At 63.6% G+C, this 20538-nt stretch overlaps 4 protein-coding genes across 4 annotated transcripts in view; 1 reads left to right on the top strand and 3 right to left on the bottom strand.

Annotated features, from left to right (window-relative positions):
• The window catches only part of NAA10 (N-alpha-acetyltransferase 10, NatA catalytic subunit), a 4896-nt gene extending 4567 nt beyond the window's left edge, over positions 1 to 329 (bottom strand). The window contains exon 1 of the mRNA XM_023725427.1: positions 290 to 329. The gene's annotated coding sequence lies outside the window, so the exon portion shown is untranslated. The remainder of the gene's footprint in view (positions 1 to 289) is intronic.
• Positions 297 to 7360, bottom strand: RENBP (renin binding protein). Its single transcript, XM_004390576.1, has 11 exons — positions 7220 to 7360; positions 6829 to 6938; positions 6566 to 6641; positions 6309 to 6384; positions 6031 to 6203; positions 5455 to 5679; positions 4909 to 4990; positions 4443 to 4618; positions 3175 to 3306; positions 538 to 625; positions 297 to 436 (listed from the first exon to the last, which is right to left on the bottom strand). Exons 1-11 carry the CDS (start codon positions 7244 to 7246, stop codon positions 309 to 311), a joined length of 1293 nt encoding a protein of 430 aa, XP_004390633.1. The 5' UTR covers positions 7247 to 7360; the 3' UTR covers positions 297 to 308.
• Positions 7361 to 7521: 161 nt separating this feature from the next.
• On the top strand, positions 7522 to 9800 carry LOC101349773 (ras-related protein Rab-7a-like). Its single transcript, XM_004390607.2, has 5 exons — positions 7522 to 7605; positions 7828 to 7954; positions 8234 to 8434; positions 8723 to 8848; positions 9468 to 9800. The coding sequence occupies exons 1-5, from the start codon at positions 7553 to 7555 to the stop codon at positions 9549 to 9551; spliced, it is 591 nt and encodes a 196-aa protein (XP_004390664.1). The 5' UTR covers positions 7522 to 7552; the 3' UTR covers positions 9552 to 9800.
• A 2160-nt stretch (positions 9801 to 11960) lies between these two features.
• Positions 11961 to 20538, bottom strand: part of HCFC1 (host cell factor C1) — a 21635-nt gene continuing 13057 nt past the window's right edge. Inside the window, exons 11-28 of the mRNA XM_004390577.2 lie at positions 20334 to 20538; positions 20063 to 20167; positions 19718 to 19937; positions 19171 to 19313; positions 18877 to 19015; positions 18333 to 18553; positions 17743 to 18162; positions 17206 to 17661; positions 16527 to 17163; positions 16078 to 16241; positions 14950 to 15394; positions 14369 to 14680; positions 14012 to 14130; positions 13786 to 13923; positions 13310 to 13495; positions 12562 to 12862; positions 12147 to 12210; positions 11961 to 12000 (exon numbers count right to left, since the gene is read on the bottom strand). The exon at positions 20334 to 20538 is cut by the window's right edge and continues 14 nt beyond it. Coding sequence (XP_004390634.1) covers positions 11961 to 12000; positions 12147 to 12210; positions 12562 to 12862; positions 13310 to 13495; positions 13786 to 13923; positions 14012 to 14130; positions 14369 to 14680; positions 14950 to 15394; positions 16078 to 16241; positions 16527 to 17163; positions 17206 to 17661; positions 17743 to 18162; positions 18333 to 18553; positions 18877 to 19015; positions 19171 to 19313; positions 19718 to 19937; positions 20063 to 20167; positions 20334 to 20538 — 4315 coding nt within the window. The remainder of the gene's footprint in view (positions 12001 to 12146; positions 12211 to 12561; positions 12863 to 13309; positions 13496 to 13785; positions 13924 to 14011; positions 14131 to 14368; positions 14681 to 14949; positions 15395 to 16077; positions 16242 to 16526; positions 17164 to 17205; positions 17662 to 17742; positions 18163 to 18332; positions 18554 to 18876; positions 19016 to 19170; positions 19314 to 19717; positions 19938 to 20062; positions 20168 to 20333) is intronic.

The raw sequence follows: 20538 nt of genomic DNA on the forward strand, positions 1-20538 counted from the left end.
CCGGCCGGAAGTGCGCTGCCGCCGGACCCGCCTTCCCGGCCGCTCGGCCAATGCGCGGGGCTGGCCAGTGCTCGGGGCGGACGAGGGTGCAAGGCGGTCCAGGGCGCGAAGCGAGGCAATGCGTGGAGCGGTCCAGCGCGTGGGGCGGGCCAAGGCGCAGGGTAGGCCAATGAGCGGGCGGTTCGGGGCTAGGGGCGGACCAGCGCGCGGGGCGGGCCAATGCCGAGGCGAGCTAGTGACCGCCGGGCCGCAACCCCTCCCACGGGCCCACGGACGCGCGTGCACGCACAGGTAGGGCAGGCTCAGCTTTATTCCGCGCCTGGGCGGGCAGGCACCGCGGCCGGGGCCTGGGGCCGGGGGGCCGGGGCGAGGCGGCTCAGCAGGGCGTCCAGCATCTCCTCGCACATGGCCAGGCACCGCGGCACGTGGAAGCAGCCTACAGGGAGAGTCGGCCGACGGGGTTGGGAGAGGTGGGGGACCGAGGACGCCAGCCCCTGCGGCCCCGCACCCAGCACCCCTGATCCGCCTCCCACTCACCTTTAAAAGGACCTCCCTTAATGGTGAGGGCGACCTTGCCCTCTCGGTTCAGGTAGCCAAACCATTCCCCGTACTCGGGATCACGGAACTGGAAAAAGGAGACAGTGACAGCCGGCGCCCGCAGGCACCGCCCAGATGCCACAGGCCTGGGAAGGCGCCTCCCCATCCCCCCTGGACCGCTACCGAGGGTCAGAGCCCGGTTGAGCCCAGGTAGTGTGGCTCCAGAATCCGTGCTCTTAAACCTAAGGCCATCTCTGCACAATGCTGAAAGTGAGGGGCTTTTAACTTTTCTTACAGGGGTGGGAGGCAACAGGCAGTCTCCACCTGTGTAACCGACTTGGGGAGGGGCTTGCTGTCAGTAGAAACTCGGCAAGATGGAGTAAAAAGAACCCTGTTTGGGGGGTGAAGGAAACGTTCTGTATTTTGATTACGGCGGTGGTTACCCAGGTGTGTTCACTGTCGTAGCTCACTGAATTGTACACATTGGTACTGGAATCGTACGATGGGTGCATTTTAGTCTAAGTGATACCTAGGAGCCCCGATGACGCCAGTGGTTAAGCGTTTGCTGCTAACTAAAAGGTTGGCAGTTGGAATCCACCAGCCGCTCCTTGGAAACTCTATGGGGCAGTTCTCCTCTGTCCACTTCAGTAAAGTTAAAGAAAGAGAACCCTGCTGGAGACACCTGCCATGTAACTTTGTAAAAAGTTGCTCTCCCTGGTCTGTCTTAAAACTAGGTGACAGTGTGGACATCAACATGTGAGCCTGGCCCACAGCCAGTGCTGACCCATACCTGGCTTTGGCCATTGCTCCCGTTAGGTCCCCAAAGCATCTCATCCTCCCTCTGTGCGACCGAAGCCTGCCCCTGCCCTGATGCCCGCCTCCAGTCCGGGGGACAGGAGCTCAGGCCATCCGTCCCGCATTCCTTTCTCTCCAGCCCACAACCCATCTGGCACCTGGCTTGTCCACTGGGCCTCTTGCATCTGTCAGTTCCTTGCAGACTCACCAGCATGTACTACAGAGCCCTGTCTTAGGCCCTTTTCAGAAAGTTCACAAAGGAAACCAGTCACATTGAAACCCATTATCAAAAGAGCTTTGAAAACTGTGCCTATGGAAATGTATTCTTCGTAGGAAATAAAGACAGTTCTATCTATTCGTTCCATTGTTGTAGTTATTTTTTCCTTGTATGTCCGAATGTTTGCTTTTTAGATTCTGCCTCCATTCAGTGAGAGGTTAGTGCAAATAAAGGTGTGATTGTCTCCCAAGGTTCGGAGCCTATGCCATAGTCCCTGCCCTACCAGAGTTTACCAACAGCCTGAATCGTGGCTTTAGAAACACAACAGAATCTTCCTTCATCACCTGCCTTGCCTCACGTGGCGCCCCCTCGCTCCTCATTCCTGGTAGCGCCTCCTTTGGCCTCTGAAAAACCCCTCGCCTGGCTCCCCCCCACCCCCCCACCCCCCGCCGAGTCTTGTCTCCTTAGGTGGGCCCTCCCTACTCGCTCTTCTCTTCTTTGGCGCCCAGAAGCTCACCTTGCCTCCTGGCTCTCAGCCCAGACCTCTCCCCTGAACTACAGACTCAGAAATTCAGCTGCGGCTTGACACCTCCACTTGACTTGGGTGCCCAAGGGACATGTCCCACCCAGCACATCCCCAATGGACTGCTGGGGCCCTCCTGCCACCCCCACCCCTGCCCTGTCTCTCCTCCGCAGTCCTTGGCTCCCCTCCCATCCAGTGCCCCAGCAAACCAGCTCCACCTGCCACCCCTACAGCCCTCCCTCCTGTACTGGGCTGAATAGTGTCCCCCAAAGGTCGTGTCTGCCTAGGACCTCAGCAGATGACCTTATTTGGAACGCTGTTCTTTGCAGATGTGACTAGTTAAGGATCTCGAGATGGGATCCTCCTGGATTTAGAGTGAGCCCTCAATCCAGTGCTGAGGGCCCTCACACGTGTGAAGGAGGCAGTGATGGGAGTGATGATGTGCTACAAGCCAAGGAACGCCAGGGAAAACACCTGGAGCCCCCAGAAGCTGGGCGAGACAGGAAGGATCCTCCCCTAGAGCTTTCAGAGAGCATGGCCCTGCCCACAGCTTCCTTTCCGGCTTCTGGCCTCTGAAGTGTGAGACAGTAACTGTCTATCGCTTGAGGCACCCAGGGTGTGGTCCTCGGTTCCAGCGGCCCCAGGACACTCACTGCCCCCCCAGCCCGCCCCTGGATTGGCTAGGCCTCGGTCAGACCACATGACGCCCCCCTTTATTCCCACCACTCTGTGGGGTTCCCCTACTGTGTCAGGCCCACTCCTGCATGGGCCTTGCCCTTGCTGTCCTCTCTGTCCACGACTCTTCTCCCAGCCCCCTCCCCACGCGGCTCCACTCACGGACTAGACGCCCCGCTCTCGAGGCCTTCCCTGGCCCCCTCGCCCCTCAGCCTGCCTTCCTCTTCCACATGCTCTCAGCACCCAGCACTGGCTCCCCCTCCCCTCAGCTCAGTGTAAGCTCCAGGAGGTCACCAGAATATTCCTTGACCTCCAGGCACTCCCAGAGCAGCTGGGGGGGGGGGCAAGCTCCGGGGAACCCCTCCCTTCCCCCCCCCCCCCCCCCCCCCCCCCCCCCCCCCGCTCGGCCTCCTCCTCCTCGGCTCACCTGGCGGAAGGTGTACTCCGCGACCTGGCAGAAGAGGCGAAGCAAGGCAGGGTCCCCGCTTTCGCTGTAGCCCATGAGGAAAGCAATCATGGCTTCGCTGTGAGGCCACCAGAGCTTCATGGCCCACTCCAGCTGTGAGCAGAGCAGAGGTGGTGGCTTAGAGCCCAGGTCCCCCTCAGCCCAGGGGCTTGTCGCTTGATTGCAAGATGTCTTTCGGGACTAGCTTCCAGAGCGGGGATAGTGTCCCAACCAGCCCCTTCCAAAAGAGCAGGGGAGGCTCCCCTTTAGCCCTCAAAGTGCTGTCTTGAAGCGCCTTGGACACTTGGCTCCTGACCGTGGCTGGGACAGTCACCTGCTGCAGGGCTCCAGCCAGGAGCAAGGTGCAGCCAGATGACCCCACTGGAGAGCCTTTCAAAGACACCTTGGCTCCCTGTGGAGGGTTGAATTGTGTCCCCCAAAAAAACTATGTTGCAGGACTAAGCCCTGGAACCTGCAGACATGATCTTGTTTGCAAATAGGGTCTTTGCAGATGTAATCAGTTAAATTAACACACGAAATCATACTGGGGAAGGGTGGCTCCTAATCCAATCCAAATGGTGTTCTTTTGCAAAGAGAAGAGACACAGAGACAGATGCACAGAGAAGGCCACGTGAAGACAGAGGCGGGGATTGGAGTGATGCGGCCACGAGCCAAGGATTGCCGGTAGCCCCCCGAGGCTGGAAGAGACAAGGAAGCATCCTCCCCTAGAACCTCCGGAGGGAACGTGGCCCTGTCCACACCCTGATTTCGGACTTCTGGTCTCCAGAACTGTGGGCGAACACATTCTGTCGTTTTAGCCTCCCAGCCTCCCAGCGTGTGGTCGTTAGGTGGCCCCTGCACGTGAAGGCGAGCACCCCACCAACACACAGATCAGGAGCTTGGCTTGGGGTTCTGGTCCACCCCTGCTACTTATTCCCGAGGTCACTCTGGGCAAGTCCGCCTCTCTGAACCCCAGGGATGAAGAAGCACCCACTTCCCTGGGCCATTAAAAAAAAAGAAGAAAAGAAAGAAAAACCCATTGCTGTCGATTCCGACTTACAGTGACCCTATAGGACAGAGTGGAACTGCCCCACAGGGTTTTCAAGGAGCGCCTGGTGGATTCGAACTGCCAACCTTTCCATTAGCAGCTGCAGCTCTTAACCACTGCCGGGCCATGGCAGGGGCTAAGTGAGCAAGTAGGTGGACAGCTTACAACAGGGCTCTTCACGGGCCCTGGGTCACTCTCCCACCTGGGTGGGGCAGAGACCGTCGACATCCTGGAAATAGAACAGGCCTCCATGGTCAGGGTCCCATCCTGATCGGAAGGGCAGCAACAGGAACTTGTCGATAATGTGGGCGCGTAGCTCGAGGTCGCCTTTCCGGATGGCATGATGGAGCAGGAACCAGCCAGCTTCCAGGGCGTGGCCTGGTGAGGGGTAGAAGTAAGGCAGCAACCCTACTTCCCAAGGAGGCGGGGGAGCCTCCCTCCCTCCCTAACAGTGGGGGCTGCTGTGAACACCTGCCCTGGGCGTCCTGGGCACCTGCCCCTGCAGAGAGCTCCCCCTAAAGCCGGCCAGAGGCCCTCCTGGTGGCCCCAGACTCAGCCTCCTGCTTCCGATGCCAGTCCTCGGTGGAGGGAGGCGAGGCGGGCCCCCAGAAGCCCAGGCTGAGAGCGCCCTTCCCGGGGAAAGCCCCCAGCCCACTGGGCCCCCTCACCTGGGTTCTGGTGTCTCCCCAGACAACCAGCAAGTTCCCTGCCATCCTCGGCCACGTTCTCGAGCACAGCCTGCCCGTCCCTCTGCAGGTGAGAGCGGCGTGAGGAAGCTTGTTCGGCCTCCAGCCCTGTGCCACTAGCCAGGAAGACCTCCACCTCCCAAGTCCCTCCTCCCTCAGGGACTGTGCTCTTGGGCGGGGCGTTTGAGGGGCTGATCACGGCTTCACTCCGCAGGGCCTGGGCCTCCGGAGGGGGCAGCCGATGGACAGGGAGGGGCTTGGCTGCCTGGAGAGGCTCAGGATGGACTCGGATCGGGCCCAGGGTTCTTCTCTGGGGACCTGGCCCGGGGCTCCCGCAGCCTCCCTCCAGCCCCTCAGCCCGCTGGGCCCTCCCAGATGCTCTACCTTTGCGGCCACCTGCCCAGGGGCTTGGGCCCGGCCAGGCCTCCCACCAACCAGAGCCAAGCTCTGGGGGGAGAGTGGAGAAGGCGCCCCTGCGAGTGGGTGAGGGGTCACCCTGCCCCCCACCCCCAGCGCCCACCACCCCACCTGGACGTGCTGCAGAATCCTGCTGGCACACCAGTCCCCCAGCTCCGCGTATCTGGCCGCCAGCTCCGCGTCCGCCTCCCCGAGCTGCTCCACCAGGCACAGCAGCATCATGGGCACTGCCATGGGCTCGGCGCCAGGGGCCCCCGAGAGCCGCGGCTGGCCCAGCCCCGACGGGTCCTCCCGCACCCAGCGGACGAGCTGCTCCATCATCTCCACCGCTTCGCTCTGGGGGCGGGGCGGGCCAGGGTGGCCGGGCTGAGGCGGCACCTGTCCCCTCCTGGCCTGTCCCCTCCCGTCTGGGGCCTCCCGGGGGCCCAGGGAGGAGGGAGAGGCCCCCCAGCTGAAGTGGGGGCAGGGGGTATGCAGGGGGATTCAGAAGGGAAGGGGGTACAGCACAGTCGGGGCCGTGGGGTAGGGTGCAGGCGGAGGAAGAACGACAGGCCTGGCCCACAGATGGGGTCAGGGAAGCTTGAGCGGGAGTGTGCCAGGGAGCCATTTTCAGCACAGGTGAAGACTTAGAAGCCCGGTCACTCCCAAGGTGGGGTGCCCCAGCCGGCGGCTTCAGTAGCCCCGTACCTGGTAGCGCGCATCCCCTGTGACCCTCCACAGCTCGTTCATGGCCATGGTGTAGAAACACTCGCTGAAGATCGTGCGCTGCACCTTGACGGGGCGGCCGTCCCGCGTCAGCACGAAGGCACATTTCTTCCCAGGAGGTGTCACCCGAGCATGGCGCAGCAAAAAGTCTCCCCCTGGTATTGGCAGTTAGGTGAGGAAGCCTCCCCCTCTGGCCCTCCCCCTAGACCCCTCTAGGAACGCTGCCTTCCTGAGGAATCCCGGAGATGGGGGCTGGGCACCTGCTCTGGCTGAGTCCAGGAGCTCAGGTCGGCGGAAGCGCTCGACCTTTCGGTACAGGCGACAGTACATCCACACCTGTGTGGAGGCAGAAGGGAAATGGCTTCAGTGGCAGCTCTGGGGTCCTCAGGGTGGGGGTGGGGGCGTCCTAAGTATCGCCGTCGGGGCAGGAGGAGTAGGGCGAGCAGGGGCCTCACCCTAGGCAGGACAGAAGTGGCCCATGCACCCTAGTGAGCTGCAGGGTTGCGGGCGCCCCTACCTGCCTCCCCTGCAGCCAGACATACTTGAGGTCGTCATACACCTGCCCATCACGGCCCAGACATGTGAAGAAACCCCTGTCGCGCACACGCAACATGAGCGTTAGGTGGGGGGCCCGCACAGCCCCCCGACAGCCCTGCGTCCAGCCCGCAGGACCGGAGGTGAGAGCGGCTGGAGGGAGACCTGAGGGTGGGCTGGGAGCTGAGGGTGGGGGCTTGGGAGGGGCAAAGACCCTGCTGAGGGTGCCAAAAGGGGGCGGCCCACCCATGCTCCTGGTCGTGGGAGTGCTCCATCCAGAAGGCCATTACTCGGTCCAGCTCCTGCCCCACGCGCTCCTTCCAGGCCTTCAGAGTCTCCCACTCCTTCTCCATGTCCTGGGGGAACTCGGAGACTAAAGACTACACCCCCACGAGGCCTCCCCAGGTCCCAGCCTCCTCAACCGGGCTCCTCCGGCCCCCGGGTCACCCCAGGCTCAGGTAGGTCCCAGGGCTGCCTAGTCGGTCTCTCCCAGAACTCCGGGCCTCCGGACCAAGCCCTCGGGTTTCCCCCTCACCTCCTGGTGGGACGCCCCGGCTCGCGACCGGTCCCAGGACTTCCCCCCACCAGCCCCGAGACCCTCCGGTATAGCACCCCCCCCTCAAGTCCCACCACTGGCCTGTCGCACTCGAAGACCCCCGCTCATCCCTCCCTGTTCTGTAGGAAACCAGACGAAGCTGGTCGCCGTCCCGTGACTGCCACTCAGCTGACCGAGCCGCGCCCCACCCACCCACTCTGTCCGGGGGCTCCGCAGGGCGCGGGGCGGAGCCCGCGGAGAGGGGCGGGGCTTGGTGACCGCGCGGCCTCGCCTCTGGCTCAGCCCCGCCCCCGGCTCTACCCCCGCGCCTCAGGCCCCGCCCTGCACCCCGCCCTAACCCTGCTCAGCCCCACCTCTCGCCCCGCCCCAGCCCCGCTGGGACCCTCGGGCGGACTCGCTGCGCGGGGCCAGGAGATGGCCTCCGCTGGGCGCCCTCCGCTTAAGATCCTCCTGGTGGGCAGTGCCGGGTGAGCTGGCAGGACGGGCTGGGGCGAGGCGGGCGGTGGGCCAGGCCTCCCGCCCAGCACCTTGGCCGCCCTAGAGAGGCCCGGAGAGGGGCCGGGGGCCTGGGGGCCTGGGCCCGGCAGGGCGGGGCGGGGCGCAGCAACAGGGCGGAGAGAAGTGGGGAAATAAGGACCCCAGGGCCCAGGCGGGGACCCCCACCTGCTCTCTGACCCGTGACCCCACAGGGTCGGCAAGTCCTCTCTGATGAATCGGTTCGTCCACAACCGCTTCTGCAGCCGGTACCGGGCCACCATTGGTGCAGACTTCTTCACCAAAGTGACGGAGCTGGAAGGCCAGAGGGTCACTGTGCAAGTAAGGACGGTGGCCCGGGCCTGCTCTGCGCTCAGGCCACCTCTCAGCTGCCCCGTCTGCCTTGCGCCACTCTGACCGTTGGACACGACCAGATGGCTCAGAGGAAGACTGGCTGAACTGTCCCCCACTTTCCCCAGCTGTGTCCCTGCCAACGGGGCGGAATCACATCGATGGGGAGTTGTGGGTGGCCTGGGGTAGCTGGGACTCCTGGGTCATCCTTCTCCCGAAGGATGAGCTGTACCCTGGAGCATAACTGGCCTTTTCTCCCTATGAGCACAGCTCTGGGACACGGCAGGTGCAGAGAGGTGCCAGTCTCTGGGGATGGCACTGTACCAGGGCTCACACTGCTGCGTGCTAGTTTTCGATGTCACCGTAGCTGCCTCCTTTCAGGCCGTGGCTGCTCGGCAGGCCGAGCCTCCCAACCCCAAGCTGTTTCCCTTTGTTCTGCTTGGGAATAAGACCGACCTCCCTGGCCGGCAGGTGAGTGCCCACTCCTGGCTGCTCTGGGTGCACCTTTGCCCTCAATCTCTGTCCCTACTTAGGGGGCTCAGGCCTTGTGCCCCGCGGTGCTGGGGTGAGTCCACCTGCTCATGACGCCCAGCCTCTGCCCCCTGCCCTCCCATGCACACGCTGCCGCTCTCCATGCCTAGCCAAGGCCGAGTTGGGTATGAGGAGGGCTCTGGTTCTCACGGGTGGCCTGGCCCTGGGTTTGGTGGCAGAGCACTGGATGAGCACGGCTGGGACGGGCGCCATGCCTTGCCCCTCCAGGTCTCTGCCCAGGAGGCTGAGGAGTGGTGTGCCCAGACTCAAGCCCAGTATTTTGAGACAAGTGCCAAAGACGGTACCGGTGTGGCCCTGGCCTTCCAGAGTGCGTTGCAGGCCGCCTTGAGGCAGGTGAGCGAGGGGAGGTGGAGGGTGGGGTGGTCTGGCTGGTGCTCGGGGACAGAGTCTAAGAGCAGACAAAGACGTGGGGTAGAGGGAATCCCTGTACCCCTAACACAAGCGAGGCATCGCAAGGGCCCCTCCCCCACCTGGGGCCAGTGCTACCCAGGCCCTGGGCCCCGGTGGCCAGAGTTCTCCCACCTCTGGGCCTTGCTCGTCCTGCTCCTATCTGAAGGACACTTCCCCACCCATCTCCCTGGCCCCTGGCCCCAGGAGGCCACTCTCCTCTGAGCTCTGGGGCGGCAGAGTTGGTGCTGTGGGGAACAGAAACCAGAGCTCCTGGTATCGAGGAGATAAACGGGCCGGATGGGGACACCAGGTGGCCCAGACAACTGTACACACAGGACAGGACACCATGTCAGCCTAGGCTGCCTGGGAGAGGTTGAATGCACCTCACGCTTCCCGTCTAGAGAGTGTGCACACGCATGTGTGCGCACGTGAGGCAGGGTAGAGAGGTGGAGGGGGCTTTTGTTGGTAGCAGGAGGACTGGGCTGAGGAAGGGTGGGCAGCAGGGGTATGGGGGAGGTGGAGGGGGATGCTGAGGGAGCGCCCCCGTGCCTGTTGTCCCTAGCAGGAGCGCTGGGACCCAGAGAACCCCAGCGGTGTGGTGCTGCTCCCCGGTGGCCCACCCAGCACACAGAGCTGCGCATGCTGAACCTGGGCCTCGTCCTTGACTACCTTGTCCGCAGTTCTCTGTCCTCTTGGCTGGTCAGCACCGAGGACTCACCAGTTCCCCCAGTCCAAGCTGCACCATCCGATAGCCGGACGTGGACAGTTCCGTGGCAGGGCTGTGACAGGGCTGGCTGGTGGGGCTGGTGGGGCTTTCTCGGGGGCTCTGGGCCAGAGGCCCGTGCATTCCACTCGGCTACCGGGGGTAACCCCGCTGCTTCCCTCCTGTGAAAATCCACGCAGATCCCTCCCCCAAGGACCCGCATGTCCCCCACAGCCTGATGCATGGATGGGCAGGGCTAAGACCCTCACTGGGAGAAACCAAGCCCAAGGGCCCAGAGAACCCTCTTGAGTTCCCATCCACTGGCGGGGAGGGGAGGGGGTCTCTGGACAGAGAGGGAGGCCACAGCTACCGCCCAGTGGGGCCCTCGGCCTGGGTGCCACATAGCAGCCACTGTGGGACCTGTGGACAACCTGGTGCCAGCCCAGCTTTGTCCGAAGGCCATGAGCCAGGCTCAGCCACCCGCCCCTCCCCCACAGCCCGTGCGAGACTCCCGGGGACTCAGCGAGAGACAGCAGCCGGTTATTTCAAAAAACGTCTTTTAATTGTTCAAAATAGCACAAAACGACATCGCACTATGGTAATATTGAGTCACGGGGAGTACTCTACAATAGATGAACAGGTGTACGGCTCTCAGAAACAAGAGAAATCAAAGGGGCGCTCGGGCAGAGGGATGGGGAGGGAACAATGGGACCGGGCGCCTGGACCCCGAGGTGACTAAACAGTGACGTTTCCCACAGCGAGATGTACTATAATACAACGAACTGGGCCCCGAAGCCACGGCGGTGGCGGGAGGGCCTTCCAGGGCAGAGATGGTGGCTTCGGTTTAAATCCTGTGTAACCTGCAGGAGAGCTTTGCTCTTTGCCTAGAGCTTGGGGGTGGGGCGGACAGCTGGCTCATTTAGCACTCCAAGCAAGACCCCAAGTTCCCCTTGGGCCCTTAGAGGGCTGGGGGGCTGCTGCTGCGGAGAGGCCCGCCCTGCCCCACCCCCCCGCTCGAGGGTGACACCACCCTGGCTGCCTCCACTTCCTGGTTCCCCTCAACTCACCTCCCCCCTTCCGGTTACAGCTTTGCCGGGGGGGGGGGGGGGGGGGGGTGTGCCATCAGGGCGGTTGTTCAGAGGGTGGTCTCAAGGCCAGGTACGCTAGGGGGGCCTCCATTCTGGCCCGGGATAGGCTGCACCGCTTGTCTTTTCTAAGAAGCCTGACTTACTCCAGCCTAGCCAACCTGGGGCTAGACCCGCTAGATGGGGGGCTCACCCCACCCCGGCCAGCTTCAGCTTCACAGCTCACCCCTCCTCTGGGAGAAGCCCCCACCAGAAAGATCAATGCCAAGGCGATCCCTTAGCCAAGGAGAAAAAATAAAAGATACACATTCTGTACACAGCTAACAACAACCAAAAAAAAAAAAAAAAAAGACAAAACCCCACGCGCTAAGGCTAAAATTACAATAAAAACGTCAACTTCATCCAGGAAACAAATACAACAGATGCAGCAGTTGCTGATGTCGCCCTCGCCCTGCCTGCCGAGGCCCGGCTCCCGCGGCCACCTGCATGCCACCAGGACGCCACCACTGCGCAGCCTGGCCCTGGGCTTCTTCCCCTGTTCTTTTCTCTCTTCTTTTTTTCCACGGGAGAGGGGGAGGGAGAGAAGAGGTGGGAGCACAAAGGCCTCTGAGACAATGTCTAGCTTCCCGTGGAGTCCCCGCGCGGAGGAGACAGGGTTGACAAAGCCTAAAGGATGTTAAGCGGTTGAGAACGAAAAGGTAAAAACAGAAAGTAAAAGCAGACGGGCCGAGGGGCGCAGAGGCGGAAGGCCGGGCCGCAGGGCGGGGGCGGGGTGCTGCCTTTGCGCCCCGGGCAGCCCCTCCACCTCCGACCACGACCAGGAACAACAGAAGGTTTTCAGGTTTTGTGCGGGCGGGAGCTGGGTTTTGTTTCGATTCCCACTCTCACAGATCTGTGGGAGACACAGGCGGGGCCGGGGCTGCCGCCTGCCCCTCAGGGGGCCCCCAGGAAGGCGGTGGGGGGGTGCAGCGAGAGAGAAGAAAGGAGGAAGAAGCACTGCTCTCACGTGCTCACTGCTTTCAAACTTGCCTTCTGCTTTCTCCCACCAGCAATGTAAAATGTGCTTTCTTTAAAGAGATGGTTTCTTTCAAAAACAGAGAGAGAGAGAGACAGAGAGGGAATGAACGCGTGACTGAAGGAGCACATGAACAAATGAAGTGCCAACGGGGTGGGGGTGGGGCGGGCAGCCCCTGGCAGGCGGTGTTCCTGAAGCAGAGGGGAGGGGAGGCGAGGCTGGAGCAGAATCCAGGTGCTGGCCACGTTGCTCTCACTGACCGTCTGCCTTCGATTTCTTTGGAGCGGATTTCCTTGGGGTGAGGGGAAAGGAGGCATCAACAGCCCTGCAGGACCACTGTCCCGAGCGTGGGCTCACAGCAAGAAGCCTGGCCCCTACTGTCTCCACTGCTCCTTCCTCCTAACCTCAGAAGGTTCCTGAAAGGGGCTTCCTACTTACATTTCCGGAGAGGACATGGGCCGCTTGCTGGCCGGCTTGGTGCCAGAGCTGTCTTTACTGGTTTCTGTAAGGAGAGATGGGCCCGTGGTGGCCGGTGAACAACGGGCAGGTCAAAGCTGGTGCTCCAAACAACCAAGCTTAGCTAGGGACCCCTGCCCTGCACCCCCAGACCAGGCGAGGGACCCTCAGCTAGACTTGCCCATGGCTATACACCCCCCCACCCCCCGACCGTGAAGCTCCAAAGTACAGCTGGGAGCTGTGTCCCGGGAGGGCCTGGGTGTGTGCTGAAGGAGACGATGAGTGACTGGGGGGGGGGGGCAGGGGCGGGGCAGACTGATGGCAGAACATTCAGGAAGTGGGGGAGACAGCCTCTTGCCAGGCCTGGCCTCCCTGGGCCTTCCCCAAGGAGCCTCACCTTGCAACCACCTGACTTGCGTGGCGGGGCCGTAGCCCTTCTCGTTGCGGGCGGCGATGCGGAAGATGATGGCGGGCTTCGTGGTGTAGTCGATGTGGGCGTTGGAGAGGCTGGAGGACTGCACCAGGCAGGAGGGGCTGGGCCCGCAATAGACCCGCATGAAGGCCAGCTGGGCCGGGGCTGCGCTCTTGGGCTCGCCGCCAGCCTGCGTGCTCTGGATGGCCAGGTACACCGAGTACTCGATGATCTTGCCGGAGGTCACGGAGGGCGGCTCCCACGTGAGGTGAGCACCGTCTGGACTCTAGAAGCGGAGGGGTCAAGGGTGGGCTTTCTTCAGCCTCTGTGACCTGAGTGTACCCCAGAAGAGCAAAGGAAGCTGCAACCTGGAATGCCCCCCCTCCTCCTGAGACAACGCGGATGTTTCCACATCGGTGTTCAGAGCTCTGCAGAGACGGCTGCCTCCACCTTCCTCCACCGGCTCTGCCCCCTCTCGTGTGACCTGTCGCTTTGCCTCTCAGTGTCCCAGTCTCCCTAGCTGTGTCCGACGGCTCAGGGCTGGCAAGTGCTAACCATAGTGACTGCTCAGCGCTAGCGCTCGCTACGGAGGGGAGGTGGGGAGACGGCAGGGGACTTGCCTTTGGTCATCCCAGCGACTGGTGACAGAGCCAGGACGGCAGCCTCTTTCTGCCCACGGTGAGCCACCTCACCGCGGACCCCACCGACCTTACCACCCCATGGCCACACTCACTTTGCTGATCTTAATGGCACAAGGGGCCCCCGGGAAGCCAGGCAGACACGTCTTGAAGGCCGAGATCTCACTGAAGGGCCCCCGGCCGCAGGCATTGACCCCGGCCACCCGGAACTTATAGGCCGTGCCTGGCTGCAGCTCTTGCTTCTTCAACTGGTTATAGTCCGGGACAGTGCTCGAGTCGTCCTGGGGGACAGGGTGGAAAAGGCAGAGAGAACACAGAGACAGAAAAGCGGCATGAGGCCCACTGACCAGAAGGCAAGCCCGGGGATTTGTGCAGGTCCGTGGTGACCGCAGAAGGACAAGACATCCCTTCCTTCTACTTCTGCCAGGTGCTGAGGAAGAGCAGCGTTCACCAGGCTCTGTCTGATTCCACCCAAAGACAGGAGATGACCCTGGGGGCCTGCGAAGCCTCTCCAGGCCCCAGGACTCCCCACTCACTGCCCTCTGAGGACACCAGCTCCCAGGTCACTTACGTCAGAAGGGACAGCATCGTCTGGTGGCAGGAAATAGTGTGTCACCATTACGTTGGTGCCCTTAATGACACCCACGTCGAACCACTGGTTCTCCTTCTTCACAGGGGCTTTGCTGGGTGGGGGTGGTAGGTCAGGCTTCTGGAAGACAGCGACAGAGAGACAGGATGAGGCCAGCACCCCTCGGGGCTGGAGGCGGCAGCCTCGCAGCCCGCCGCGCCCGACTCACCACCCCAATGGTCTCTATGCCGTTGGCTACTTCGGTCAGGGTGGCTGCTGCCTGCAGCTTCGCTGGGCTGGCTACCACAACCGGCTGGGGGGCCACAAACGTGTTAGACGGGGCCAAACCTGGGAAGAAAAACGGTGTCAGAGCAAAAGCACCCCCCAGCTCCCCTGGGCTTCTGGGTGTGTGGGGTGCCCCTGCCTTGGACCACAGCACACCCCCGTCTCTGCACTGCTGGGGCCCGAGACCTCCCAGTGCCCTCGGCCCCCCCCTACCTGTGGCCGCCCCAGCTAGCACCCACCCCCTCAGCGCACAGGCTGAGACCCAGCTCTTCTGAGTGGCGAAGGCCAGGCCCCTGCTTACTCTCAGTGGCTGTTGAGGGCAGCAGGGCCACGGTGCTGGGGACGGCGGCGGTCAGCTCGTTGAGGCAGTTGCTCTCGATGGTGGGGTCGTTGAGGCTGTCGGCGGGGGCCAGGGCCTCGGTGGGCAGGTGGTGCTGTGCCTGGGCCTCCTGCAGCTGCTGCTGCTGCTGCACCAGGGCGGCCAGCTCCTGCTGGGTCAGCACAATGGGGATGGTGGTGGGCTGGCCCTCCTGGCCCTCAGCTGACAGGTGCCCCAGCTCTGCCTGGGTCACGGTGGCCGCCGCGTCGGACGTGTCCATTGGCTCCCCGGTGCCTGCTCCAGGGGGAAGAAAAGCACGACTCAGGAGGGGCTCAGCAGGGGTCCCTCCCTCCCAGGCTCCACAGGCAGCACAGCATCTCCGGTCACCTCTCTTCGGCTACCCGCGCTGCCCAGCACCTCCGCCCCGTCTGGGGTTCTCGAGCAGGGGAGGCTCAGGAACCCTCCCAAGGGGCACATCTCCCCTTGGGGACTCCCATCTGGCCTTGAGCAGAGGAGGCCCGGTAAGCCTAGCTGTCCCCTGGACCTGTCCCCCAGGCACCTACCCATGACGGCTTGCTGGGCGGCCTGCAGCACCGCCTGGATGGCCAGGGCCTGGGCTTCCTCTGTGGCCGCGGCCTGGGCAGCTGCTTCAGCTGCGGCGGTCACTGCTAGCTCCTCAGGGGTGAGCCCTGTCACCATGAGGGTGGTGGTGCCCGCCTGGGCCTCGGCCATCAGCTCTTGGGGGAGTGCCAACTGGTCTACCTCAGACTGTGTGGGTGGGGGTGGCTGGACCACCATGGTGGCCACCACCGCGGAGCTGGCAGGCTCCTGGCCCGAAGAAGGGTCCCCTGTACTGCTCAAGTCCACGGCTGCCTGGAGCTCAGGGGCCTGGGTGGCCGCCAGGGTGTCGGCGGGCTCCCCCAGCAGGGCTGTGGAGGCTGGCTGCAGGAGCTGCCGCGGGGGGAGCTGCTGGCGAGGCCCGGCTGAGACCTGGAGGTCCTCTGGGGGCTGCAGGGTGTCAACAGCAGAGAAGAGCGTGTCAGAAGTTTCTGTGTTGGCTATGGTCACTGTGATCGTGGCCGGGACGGGGACTTCGGTGCTCAGAGCCCCGGGGGTAGTCTCAGTCATGGACGAGATCCTCTAGAAAGGGAGAGAAGTCCCCGTCAGAGGGGAGAAGGGAGGCCGCAACGAGGCAGCCGGGCCGAGGAGCGGGACAGCTTACTCTCTGCCTGCGGACCTGCTGCTGTCCTTCAGGGGCCTGTGTGGTCACTTACTACATGGGGAGAAGGCCAGCGCTGCACAGAGCAGCGGGGCGTGTGCGGTGCAGGAGACAAGAGAAGAGACCTTCAACACTGAGCGGTTGCCTGAACCTCAGAGGGAACTCCTGTCTAGACAAAGGGCCGCAGAGGACAACCTTTCACAGGACTACAGTGAAACGACCAGCAACGTGGAGCAGCTAGAGGAATGAAAGCGCTGGAGAAACACGCAGAGGACTTGCCTTCTGTCCCCGGTCTAGGCCTGCACACAGGGCTGCCCTTTTATGGTCTGGAAAAGGCACTGGGAAGCACACCATGTGCAGTACAAGAGTGACCCCTGCTGCCCAACGCCAGGATAGCAACCGCGGAGCCATCCCAGGCCCTGAAGGGCTGAGCAGCTGGGCAGAGGACAGAGCAGACGCGCGGGGCTCTCACCGGCACAGAGGGGCCCGGAACTGGCGTGGACTGTGTCACGGTGGTCACTGCTCGCGTCAGCGTGGAGGACACGGTTGTCGTGACGGCGCTGGAGCTGGCGATGTTCCCGCTGTCGCCCTGGGTGCTCTCCACCTCGCCCTGATCGCTGGCAGCTGGTGGGGGGTCTGTGGGAGGCAGCAGACGGTGGGCGTCACGAGGGCCTAATGGGGCTGTCAGCAGGGGGTCCCAAGTCCTAACCTCCACCCCCCACCGTGGGGTTCTCTCATTCTCAAAGAGAAGGACAAGAAGCAAGGACCGGAGCAGAATCTCCTGGAGAATTCCACGCTAGCCCCCACTGTATCCGACATGCCCGTTCAATGCCCCACCGCCCCACTCGCAAGGCTGGGGCCCACAGAACCTAACCGGTGGAGTCGGGGGCCTCTGCAGAGGAAATGCTGTGCTGCACGCACCCTGGTTTGAGCTCATGTTGGAGGTGACGGTGGTGGCCGTGTGCGTGGTGCCCGTCTCGTGGGTCTCGCAGGGCGGGTTGGAGCAGACCCGCTGGGTCGGGAAGGGAGCCAGCAGTACGGGGCTGGCCTGGGGGACCACTGGGGTCGGGGCTGCCACTGGCTCCAAGACGGCCTCCAGGGTCCGGTGGGCGGCGCCGTCGTCGGGGAGCAGGGCGCCGACGCTGACAGTCATGGTAGTGCCAGTGGAGGCGGTCTGGTGGGTCTCGCAGGGGCAGCTGGCGGGGGCCTGCGGCTGCCCGCCCTCGGGCTGCCCCGAGCCACCGCTGGAGGTGGCCGTGGTGGCCGTGTGTGTGGTACCTGTCTCGTGGGTCTCACAGGGAGGGTTGGCACACGCCCGCTGGACACCACCCGCATTGGAAGTGGTGGCCGTGTTGGTAGTCCCCGTCTCGTGGGTCTCACAGGGAGGGTTGGAGCAGACCTGGCTCACGGGGGGCGAGGGGCCCAGCAGCGCCTCCAAGGCCGTCACAGTCATGATGGTGCCAGCTGAGCTGCTCTGGTGGCTCTCATACGCAGGCTCCCCGGTGCCCATGGTGCAGCGGACCGTGGTGGGGGTATTGGTGGTGTGGGTGTGGTGTGTCTCCAGCTGTCGCCCCAAGGACACCAGCTGGCCCAGGTCTGCTACGGGGCCATCCTTGCTGCCGGCACCGCCAGGCCTGACTCTGCCACTGGGAGGGGCCAGCTGGGCAAAGCCAGTGCTGCTACCACCCGCCTCCAGCGCCAGACTGGGCGCCAGGAGTGGGGCCGAGCACGGCACGCCCGTGGCCATCGCAGTCATGGTGGTGTGCGTCGAGCTGGTCTGGCGGGTTTGGCATGGGGGCTTGACCGAACTCTGGGCTCCCTCAGCCAGCCCAGCGCCCACACTGACCTGACCCGGGGCAGGGGTGCCGGCAGCACAGGCGGGACGGGCCTCTCGCGGCTGGTTGGCAGCTGCTGGCTGTCCAGAGCCGATACTGGCCATGGCGGTGGTGGCGGCGCTGGCGGTGCCCGTCTCGCGGGTCTCGCAGGGGGGCTTCGAGCACCCAGGCTGCCCAGCCATGTTGGAGGTGGCAGTGGTGGCGGTGCTGGTGGTGCCCGTCTCGTGGGTCTCGCAGGGGGGGTTCGAGCAGATGGTGGGCCCCGCACCTCGCGGGGGGGCCGACAGGTTGGCACTGACCACCGTGGCCGTGCTGGTGGTGCCCGTCTCGTGGGTCTCGCAGGGCGGGTTGGAGCAGACGCGGACCACGCTGCCATTCTGCTGGCCCACAGTGGAGGTCACAAGGGAGGCAGTGGCCTCTTGCCTCTCACAGACAAACTGGACCTGGGGGGGCTGGGCATGCCCCCCGAGATTGGCCACCACCGTGGTGGTGGCCGTGTTAGTGGTGCCCGTCTCGTGGGTCTCGCAGGGCGGGTTGGAGCACACCAGCGTCACGGTGCCAGGCTGCACGTCACCCTGGCCCGAGTCGGCAATTGTCACGGTGGCCGTGGGCTGCTCCGTTGTCGGCGAGGCCAGAATGGACACAGGCAGATCGTGCACCGGCTGGGCCTCGACCCCGCTGGGCGCTGTGATCAGAGTCACCTGCGTGGGCTGTGAAACAGGCTAGGGGGAAACAGGACGGGAGAAGATGAGTGACGCCACTTTCTGTCTGTCTGTCCCGCCCCATGCCGGCTGTGATGGCCTCCTCAGTCCCAAAAGCCACGGCCCTGGGTAAATACAGTCCCCACACACCCCATGCTGGCCCAGTCCTTCCTTTCCAGCCACGCTCCTACCTGCATGGTGATGGTGGGGGTGGTCAGCCCGCCGGCCGCTGTCAGCGTGGTCTGAGCAGCTGAGACAGTGATGGCCGTGGGGTTGATCACCTGGCTTGAGAGGGTGGCGATGGTCCCCAAGGTGGTGATAGGCGTGGCCAGCGAGGCACTGGTGCTATGGCCGCCAGCACCAGCAAGGCTGGTAGAGACAGTGCCTGTCACTGTGCCAAGGGTGGTGACGCCTAGACGGAAGAAAAGAGGCAGGGGTGGGATGACAGCCCTGTGCTCGCTCCAGCCCTGTGGCTGGTGTCACCTTTCCAGAAGCTTCTCTCACTGGATGGTGCTAAGGCTGGGGACTGGGCTTGACAAGATGGGCAGGGCCAGGGGGATCCTGGGGGTCTCTGAGAGCCCTAGGAACTCAGGAGCGCACATAATATTCGTAGAACAGGAGATGAGAGAGCGCCCTCTAGCCTCCCTCGGCCTTACTACAGGGAGGCAGGGACGAGCAGATTACAAAGATTTGGAACTCAGGCACTGCCGAGGACCGTGCCAGCGGGCGACGTACCTGTGGTGCCCTTCACAACCAATGTGGTGACAGCTGGCTTGACGGCAGAGACGGTAACTGGGGTGACCAAGCGAACGCCACCCATGGGCACAGTGCGGAGGATGGTGCCTGGTTGTCCGGGGGCCCCCTTCAGCACCACCTGGACACCGGAAGACCCACCAACGTCACTTGCAAGCTGGCCAGGCCCTGTGCCGTCCCTCCCAGGCCCCTGTGGACGCCACGTGTGGCAGCTGGGGCACCAGGGGGCTGCAGCTCTACCAGGGGCAGGGGCTGAGAAGAAGGCAGGCGCCTCACCTGGGTGACCCCTTGCTGCCCATGGCCAGTGGCAATCTTGGGAACAGCGGTGATGATCTTGGCAGGGGCTCCAGTCCCCGAAGTCATAACTTTGGTGGTGATGATGGTGATGGGGGACTTGATGCCAGGACTGCTGGTCACACCTGGGTGGGAGGGGCGGCTTGCCTTCAGGTGCGGGGAGTAGGGCATCACCGCAGCCGCCTCCTGCTGCCATCCCCAGCTCACCTCCTGCCAGGAGCCTGACCCCTCGTGAGGCTGTGACAGCTTCCTGTGCCCCCCACTGCCCTCATGCCCTGTCCCCAAACTGTTACCACTGCTTCTCCTACATTAAAATCAACAGCTGCAGCCCTGCCAGCTCCCTCCAAATCCTACAAAATGCCCAGAAGGTAAGGCAGGGGTGGGGCCGCTGGAGAAATAAACCACAGACACAGAGTGCACTGTCTCGGCCTCCGCTTGCCGTTCTTGCTCTAGCCTCGCACCAGTTACTGCCAGGGCCCAGGGTGGCAGGGGAGGCCGTGGCACGGGGTCCAGGCCACGGGAGCCCTACCCGTCGCGCCCGCCTGGGTGATGATGGCTGACATGGGGATGGTCTTAATGATGGTGGTGGTGCCGGGCTTGGTGGTGCTGGGGGAGACACTGCTGATGCCCAGGATGGTCGGCTTGGTTCCTGCCCCGCTGGCCTGCGTGGTCGTAATGATGGTGGTGGGCTTGCCATCGGCTGAGGTCACCAGCTTCAGGATGGTCCCGGCGGGCAGGGGGCCTTTGGTCTGGGCGGGGAGCGGGGGGAGATGAGTCAGCACCCTGTAGGACGGGCTGAGCTGGGCCAGCGCTGGGGGCAACGCCCCGGGACACGCTCCAGCTACAATGCCCTTTGCCCAATGCCCACGCTGACCTGGATGATCTGTGTCACTGGGCCCGTAGAGGCCTGGCCTGTGACTGCGGAGGTCTGAACGGGTTTGGTCTGGACCACTGACATCACTTTGCCAAGGTTGGAAATCTACAAGGGGGGCGGCAGGGAGTTGATCGGGAGAGCAAATGAGGGCACAGCCTGGGCGGGCACGCGCCTGGAAGCCAGCCCAGGCAGCAGGTCGCCCAGCGTGGCCACTGTCAAACCAGGCGGAGCTGTGCCAGAGCCAGGAAAACCAGGCCTGCCCGCCACTCACCAGAGCACTGCCTCCTGGGACTGAGATGGGGCTCTTCACCAGGGTGATGGTCTTGGTGACACCGCCCACCACTGTGGTCACCACTTGGGCTTGCTGGGCCACTGTCACGGTCCCTGACTTGTGCACAGTGATGATGGGGCGGGTGGATGTGTTGGCAGCCGAGGACACGGACGTCCCCACCTGTGCGGCGGCAGTCTTCAGCATG

Source organism: Trichechus manatus, unplaced genomic scaffold, assembly GCF_000243295.1.
Source record: "Trichechus manatus latirostris isolate Lorelei unplaced genomic scaffold, TriManLat1.0 scaffold00309, whole genome shotgun sequence".
NCBI classification, from domain to species: Eukaryota; Metazoa; Chordata; class Mammalia; order Sirenia; family Trichechidae; genus Trichechus; species Trichechus manatus.

Coding starts and splice junctions, on each gene's coding strand:
- RENBP (XM_004390576.1), bottom strand. CDS start 7,246: ATGAGCGGGGGTCTTCGAGTGCGACAG. Junction 6,642..6,828: donor TCCCACGACCAGGAGCATGG/GTGGGCCGCCCC, acceptor TGTGCGCGACAG/GGGTTTCTTCACATGTCTGG. Junction 6,204..6,308: donor CCTGGACTCAGCCAGAGCAG/GTGCCCAGCCCC, acceptor TGCCAATACCAG/GGGGAGACTTTTTGCTGCGC.
- LOC101349773 (XM_004390607.2), top strand. CDS start 7,553: ATGGCCTCCGCTGGGCGCCCTCCGCTTAAGATCCTCCTGGTGGGCAGT. Junction 7,606..7,827: donor CTCCTGGTGGGCAGTGCCGG/GTGAGCTGGCAG, acceptor GTGACCCCACAG/GGTCGGCAAGTCCTCTCTGA. Junction 8,849..9,467: donor TGCAGGCCGCCTTGAGGCAG/GTGAGCGAGGGG, acceptor TGTTGTCCCTAG/CAGGAGCGCTGGGACCCAGA.